We start from the raw sequence: 7755 nt of genomic DNA on the forward strand, positions 1-7755 counted from the left end.
GACTTATTAGCTAGTGCCACTGAGTGAGATACAAGTGTTTTCAAGCCAACAGGCTCCAGAGCTTTGAAACGTAAAACAAACATCAGTATTAGCCTGAGACATGAAACACTGGATTAAAAACCGGTCCAGTTCCTGATTCAAATTGCAGCAAGCAAAGTTTAGGTTAGATATAATGGAAAACTAGGAGGGTAATAAAGTACTGGGACAGGCTACCCAGAGAGGAGGTGGAATCTCCATCCCTAGAGGTTTTTAAGACCCAGATAGACAAAGTCCTGGCTGGGGTATACTGGGGCTGGTCCTGTTTTGAGCAGGGGGTTGCACTAGATGTGACCTCCTGAGGTCCCTTCAACCCTCATTTTCTATGATTTAGCACATGATCTGCTAGGTGTGCCCTTGGCCAAGTCCTTTCATCTCAGTGTGCTTTGTTTCTCCTCCCATGTTAAGTGAGGTCCTCAGGACAGCCACAGTAACTATGCATTTATGCAGAACTACCTACATGAACAGCGTAAACAGACCCTGACTGCAGCTGCTGCCCCTGGGTTACTGCAATACCAGTAATTTTTGTTTAAAAAGGAAAGATGTCAAGAACAGTATGCACTGAAGATCAAGGGGAAAAAAAAAAAATCAAACCAGGATGTAGATTTCTACCACCAAAAATGTCAAAACTATGGTTGAGTAGTGCACTTCCTGAATTCAGGACTCCATCAGCTAATCACTCCTTGATCCAAAGGTTTCTTTTCAACAAATGCTTCCCAAAAGTGCACCAAAGCAGGCCAGTCCTCAACCAGTAAACCTCAGCAATAGCCAGACTTCACCTAGCCTTCCTCCCCCTCATTATGCTTGAATACACAAAAGCTTCTAACATCAGCCGTGAGAGGTAAACCTGTCTTCTGTGATGTGTGAGGCTCCAGGCTATGATGCAGACTGCTATCCTTGGCCTTTTCATCTTACCCAGGTCGTGTGTCGTGCAGCTAAGAGAAGGGGTAAGGATTACTCCTACTTTCCTGCATCCCTTTGCAAGTAGCAACACCTTCTCACCACCCGCACGTGAAGGAATGTTGTTACCCTGGAACAGGAATGAACACGAGCACCCCCGCCAGTGGTTACGGTCCCGGGGCGATTTTAGAACAGGAGTGCTCCTGTCTGTGCTAAACTACAGTGGCTTAGTTTCTTGGTGAGAAGGAGTTAAAACAATGGAGGTTTATTTAGTCCACTGTGTTCAGCACCAGCAACCAGTCAGACAAGCTCCGATTTCAAAATCTTTTCTTATGAAACATGCAGACTAAACAACTGCGCTCTCTTCCAGTAGCACACAGAGCCCCTGTCAGGACTGAAGCACTCTACACAGAAATGCAAGGGGACTAATCCTGCTCCTCATTTAAGTCCATGGGCATTGGCTTCAGTAGAGTCAAGCAAAGGCCCAATTCCCTCTGCCACTGGCCCTCTAGCAACACATCTGCTCCAGCAGAGATGGGCAGAGCATTGCTAAGTTGGCTTTGACTAATTATCACTATGAGACCAAAGTGCTGAGAGAGACTGCATCTGGGTTGGCCTGAGCAGAAACGCGAGAGAGTCACTGATGGATAATGAAATCCTTCGGCTTTCGACACTTTGAGATGAAAGTGCATCATCCTTTTTAAGCAGGACTGATGTTCTGTAATAAAAGCAAAAGTGAAGCCTCACCTGTGAGAAGCTGCCTTCTTTGGTGCAAATTCATAGTCCTCTGGGTACCAGCGTCTGTATATGGAAGAAATTGATTTTAAGGCTATAAATCAAATTTTAAATATATACCAGGGTGCCTCACTGGGTTTGCTAAAAATGGATGCAAGAATTTGGGTTGGATCGGTATTCAGAAAAGTCACAACTACAAGCATCAAAATAACATAATCTGCAAAAGCTAAATGCCTCCCCTCCTTTACGTGCAACTCATGAAACAGACTGCGGTACTTTGTGTGTGGTGCGAGTGGAGTATACAAACGAGCTAAATCAGCGTCCAGTCTTCTGCCCAAATAACCCTCTTCCTTTGTTTTAGAAGACTAAATGAATCCCACTTTACAGATCTCTCCTTACACCCATTTAACTTTGTGTGTAGTATTTACCTGCAAAGTTCCTTGACGGTGCTCACATCAATAATCCTATAATGAAGATGCCTCATGAATTGAGGCATGTATTTGTCAAGGAATTTCTTATCTGCATGAACAGAGTTTCCTAGAAAGACATAAAACAGGTATTTCTTTCAAGAAAGTACAAAGCTACGTTAAATGACATCTGAACTAGAAACAGGCTAGGCAAGCTGGGGAAGGTTTCTAAGTTTTGTGTTCTAGTAAATATGATTTTAAAGGTTTTTGTCAGATTTGCTTATTAGGGAGCACTTGTGTGAGTTTCAAATGTATAATCACTCCACATTAAATTCTTCAATTACTTTCTCTGCATGACACAGTAGCTGTAAATAGATGGCTCAATAAAAGTGCCAAACGTTATACAAACGCCAGGTTTTTCACCAAAGGGCAAAAAAGCCTTCCTATGAACATATTTCACTTGGATCATATGACTTTGACCCCTATGTGTCTGAGTAACAGGACATTTGGAACGTAGCTTTTGGCCCTTGGTTTGATTCATATCCATGAGGGGGTGGGGAAGGTGCCTGTGCCAGGATACTGTTTATAGTCTGCATTCACCAATTGCTATCAACAGTAAGTCATGCCAGTACTAACATAACCATATAATGAAGCATTAGCGCTAACAGAAATTTAAGATTCCTGCATAATTTCTATGCAGTATTTGCTTTAGGCAATTTATGGATGGTTTGACACCCAGTGCTGAACTCTCTCTTAGTAAATGAAACTCGATTTGCCTGCAGGAAGGAGGAGGCTAAAGCACCCCTGCCACGTAGGTTAACAGGCCTTCTGAAGCCCAGCTGGGAGCTGCAGAAGGGATGATGTTATTAGCATTAAAAATAAGTACATATTTTACCTGCAAGAGGACAGAGGCCAGGGGGTGTTTGCTGTCGTACAAAGGACAGAAATTCATACTCTGCCTGCTGCAGTGAAATTGTACTTTCCTTCACAGCCTTAGTAAGGCCCGACTGCAAGAAAGAGCCATCCAACAGAAATCAAATATGTACCACTACTAAAAAATACTTGTAGCAAGTCTATACAGCAAACTATCTACCAACCCAATGTTATTTATACGTCAATATAGCCTACAGCATTAAGAAAAAAAATACAACTCAGCTCCTGTACTGCGCCCTCTGGAAGATCTCAACATTTCGTTACCTATTTCAGTAGTGACTAAGGATAGATTTCAATGCATTTACTCATGCTGAATAGTATCCTACTCTACAATCCCACTGACTTCCGTGGGATGACTGCTTATAGTGTATGGCACTGTACGTTATTGCTACAGATGCATCCAACTTGGACCACAGCAGATAAACCTCCGTGATATTTTTCCACCTGCTATTTTATGGGGGATGGAGTAGCCCCCAGTTACTTGGACTTTGTACAGAGCTTTATGTACATAAATGTATGTATTCCAGCAGAACGTTTAAATAGCTTTGTATCTATTTAACAAGAGGCACTTGCTAGTTTACAACACGGATTATTTATTGTATTGTATCAGTGCAGTTAATGGTCTGCAAGCATTTCGGCAATAACCCCTGCTTTCAGGATTTCACAACACGCGGCTAGATGTCTGCAGACTGCTCTCAGGGATGATTTTTGTTGTTGTTTCTTTAATCCAACCTTGAAAAATATAAATTGATATTTCTAAGTTACCAAACTGCAAATAAACACAGAAGAGGTAATCTATGACATCCATCCTTTCAGATCTGCTTTAAGAGGTCCCCAAAGATTTATTTCCATCTGGCTGTGCTGCATATTTCCATGCCGTGCTACAAAAGACTACTTGGTAGACCCAAGTGGTGCTTAAAAATTTCATTGTGTGCTTGTAGTTTCCTCTGTGCTGTAATTTTATCTTTCTTTAGCCAATTAAAATAAGTAGCTCTTCACAAACAGAGATGACTTGTGCTTCCATCTCCAATTCACCGGAGAAGCAGAGCTGTGTTTGGATTCTAAACTCGAAGAGAAAAGGATCTACTTTACGACTTCCTTTTTGTTTCCCAAGTTCCCACTAATCTCTCCCACAGAAAGAAAGATGCCCAAGAGGGATTTATGGGTGTTTTATAACTCCATCGCTTAATCGAAAACTACCTTGAATTTAAATTCATGATCAGGGCTTGGAAAATCCATTCACTTTCTTGCCATTGGCAAGGAAGAAGCTTTCCCTGGTGAGTGAGAGCGCTAAAATAATCTATTTCTGCAAAATTTAAGCTTTCAATGAAAAATAAATTAGGTTTCCAGCCTTTGGGGATGGGGAAAAATAACCAGCCAAATATCAGCTTCTTGTAAATTGGCACAATGCTGTTTTCCTCAGTCGATTAGGGCTAGATCCACAAAAGAACTCAGGCCCCTCGGTCCAAGTAGACCATCCTCAAAACCCCTATTTAACCTCACTACTGACTACGTTTTTACAGTAAAGTTCGCTACGTGGGTTTTGCTTCTGCTCATGTCCGGAATTGCCTTGGTTGGGTCAAACTTGAGCTGCTCAGTTCTTTTCTCATCCCCAACCCTCTGGCTAGGCGTTCCCCCGCCTCCCTGCGCTGTTGGCCTGATCCCGTGTGTGTGCTCAGCATGTACCTAACACCCTTACAGGACCAGGCTCCATGCAGTCACAGCGGGGGTTATAAGGAGTGGATGAAGGGACAAGAACTGAGCGTGACCGACTCGTGCCTAACACGAGGGCAACCTGGGATGTTATGGTCTAGCCTGAACAGTTACGTAAGCAATCGAAACCACGTAAGAAGTCCTTTGAGAGCAACTAGAACCCAGGTCTCGTTTTCAGAGGCAACTCTGATCTCTACCTTGAAATCTTTTATTAATTATAAAACAGCTTCATCAAGGGAGGGGTTGAGGATGGCCCCCACCTCAGCTGCGTGTGGTTAGGGCACTCTCAGCAAAGTGCAGAGATGTGCATCGGCCAGCCCCCCGCATCTCGCACGGCCTGGGTGAGTGCTTTATGGAGCAAACAGTTGCACGCAAGCTGAGCAGCACCACTCCCTCTCCCTTCAACCCTGTTTTACAAGAAGGCAGCAACTTCTCCGCAACTCGGGCACCTAGCACCAAGGGAGAGTCAGGGCTGTGAATCCTGACTCAAAGGGAGACACCCCACTCTCTCTTACACACTTTGTACTAGTTACCTCCAGAATCTCTCTGCTCGGCATGCTGACTGCTCTGAATTGCATTACGAAGCTTAACTCTTGCTGTGCATGGCCTAAGGTTGAGGCGTCTAATTCAGCACCTTAGATTCCCCGCCAGGGCCCAGACACCTAAACGTCAGATGGCGTGAGGGTGAGCTTTACGATGGCAAGTTTTTTGCATGGATCCAGCCCTTAGCATTAGCCTCAGCACTGCGAACCACACCAGATGTCGGTCGGTTTGTTTCAGAAGTGGCAAAGCCCACATCTGCTTCATTTTATTGCTTGAGGTTTCCCAACCCGCAGCAGCTGAGGAACATCTAGCCCATTCTCCATCCATCTGCCTTTGTGGTAGGTCTCCAGGCCAGACAATAGCAAATGGCCCTATTTCAGGTTACTGCTGAACAAAGTTGCTGGCGATAACGTATTTCAGGGCGGGCCTGCAGTTAACAAAGTTAACTGTGACGCTGGACTTCTGGATTCAACTCCAAGCTCTGCTGTGGTCTTCATGCAAGACCTTGGGGAAACGACGCAGTCTATTCGTACCTCCCTTCCCAGCCTGTCAAATGGAAATGATACGTCCTTTCCCCCCATCCTTTGTCTGCTTGTCCATTTACACTTTAAGCTCTTCCACACATAGGCACCCTCTCTGAAATACTTAAACAATCCTGAGATTATGAATATAAAGGTGGTTACACAGTTACAAGGAAGCACCAATTCTGGTGCTATTTCTCTGGAACCATTACCTTCCCGTGATGCTCTTTACACCACTCGGACATGCCATCCAACAGCTCGTCTGGCTGATTTATAATTAGATTGGGACCCTGTTGATGACAGAAAAAGAAGCAGTGCAATCAAAGCCTAAACAGCAGAATTATTCTAGAGTTTTACATCAGACAGCAAGAATCTGCGTCTTGCATGGACAGCTCTAGCTTTAAAAAGAAAATTACAAGACGACTACCCTCAGGTTGCTCCGCTCCTGCCCCCAGGTTGCTTTGTTCAGCAGTCTCACATGGCATGAAATGAGTCTCACTAGGATTAAACTTCCAGTGCTCGAACTACAGATTTTAGCTGAAATGCTCTTCCAGGCAACCTGATTGCTTTGACTCCCAAAAGGCCTTCTGACATGACATCGCCCTGTTTTACATAGGAAAAAATCGCTGGGGTTGGTGGCAGTTCAACGCTGAATAATAATTCAGCCTGAAATGTGGAAGTCGCATCACGTCCTTCTCTGTCCAAGCATCATCTCACCAGGTTCTCCATCTGAACCTTATTTAACAAGTTGTGATACATGAGCCGAGAGAAAACCCAGTTTCACTGCCAACATCGCGCCGATTCTGCAGGGCTCAGCTGCCAGAAAACCTTGTTCCTGTCATCACGGTATAAAAGCTACGACTTCTCCTGTGCAACGGGACAGCACATCTCCGTGTGGATACGTACGTCACGGTCATCTTCCTGGTTACAATCACCTTTAAATAACAATTTGAAGCAGCAGCTGGCAACAATTACAGTATTGAAAAGAATATGAAGGGACCCGATTCTACAGCTACTATATAAATAAATAAATAAATAAATAAATAATATGTGTGTGTGTGTGTGTATACACACACACACACACACACATATATACATACACAAATATGTGTAAGTATATATATGTGTGTGTGTGTATATGTGTGTGTGTGTGTGTGTGTGTGTGTGTGTATATATATATATTTTTTTTTTTTACAGCTTTTACAGAATTGGAAAAGCTTCCTTTTAAGTACACGGCTGGAGGGAAAAGGATAAAAAAAAAAGCTAATGAGGCAGTATTCAAATGTTTCCAGACATCAGTTGTTTGAAAACATTTTTTTTTCCTGTAGAAAAAATAAAACATTCAAACATAAACTTGGCGTTCTGCAGCAATTAAAAAAAAAAAAAAGCATTCGTATTAATTTCTAGGATTCGGCACATCTCCCTTTTGCATGGCTTTGAGTCACCTTCACATGTTTCAAGCCGAGGGCAAGCGAGGCCGTTTAAAGACGGCCACCACGGCACATAACGCACTTCAGGACCCAAAAAGCGCGCCATAAACGGCTGCCTGCCGGGTTGCGCTGCTCCACGGGGCCCGTCCCGCTCAGGCGAGTCGCCGGCACCCAGGTCCGGCGGCGATGAGAGCGGAAACGCCCGGCGTGGATTGAGCTGACACGCGTGACGTGAATCCGGGAGGTGCCATACGGGTCCCTACCTCGGCCAAGACGTTCAGGTCGGAGTCGGTGATGAGACACGCCATCTCGATGATGCGGTCCTTCTCGATGTCCAGACCCGTCATCTGCAACGCAAGGCAACGGGGAGTCTGGCGGGGGCGAGGACGGCCGCCGTGCACCGCTGGCGCAGCGTTGCGCTGTTGCGACTCTGGACGGGGCCCAGCATCACACCGCAGCGACTCTGGACGGGTCTCTGCCCCGCAGGAAGGCAATGGCGGTGCCTGGTGCTCAGCACCCCAGCCTCACCCCAGACCT

At 44.9% G+C, this 7755-nt stretch overlaps 1 protein-coding gene across 1 annotated transcript in view; it reads right to left on the reverse strand.

The window, feature by feature from the left end:
- The window catches only part of REXO2 (RNA exonuclease 2), an 8308-nt gene extending 648 nt beyond the window's left edge, over positions 1-7660 (reverse strand). The window contains exons 1-5 of the mRNA XM_014523066.2: positions 7482-7660; positions 6001-6078; positions 2974-3085; positions 2100-2208; positions 1684-1737 (exon numbers count right to left, since the gene is read on the reverse strand). Of these exons, the coding sequence (XP_014378552.1) occupies positions 1684-1737; positions 2100-2208; positions 2974-3085; positions 6001-6078; positions 7482-7565 (437 nt within the window). The 5' untranslated portion in view covers positions 7566-7660. The remainder of the gene's footprint in view (positions 1-1683; positions 1738-2099; positions 2209-2973; positions 3086-6000; positions 6079-7481) is intronic.
- Between the last annotated feature and the right edge of the window lie 95 nt (positions 7661-7755).

Source organism: Alligator sinensis, unplaced genomic scaffold (genome assembly GCF_000455745.1).
Source record: "Alligator sinensis unplaced genomic scaffold, ASM45574v1 scaffold1626_1, whole genome shotgun sequence".
Taxonomy (NCBI): domain Eukaryota; kingdom Metazoa; phylum Chordata; order Crocodylia; family Alligatoridae; genus Alligator; species Alligator sinensis.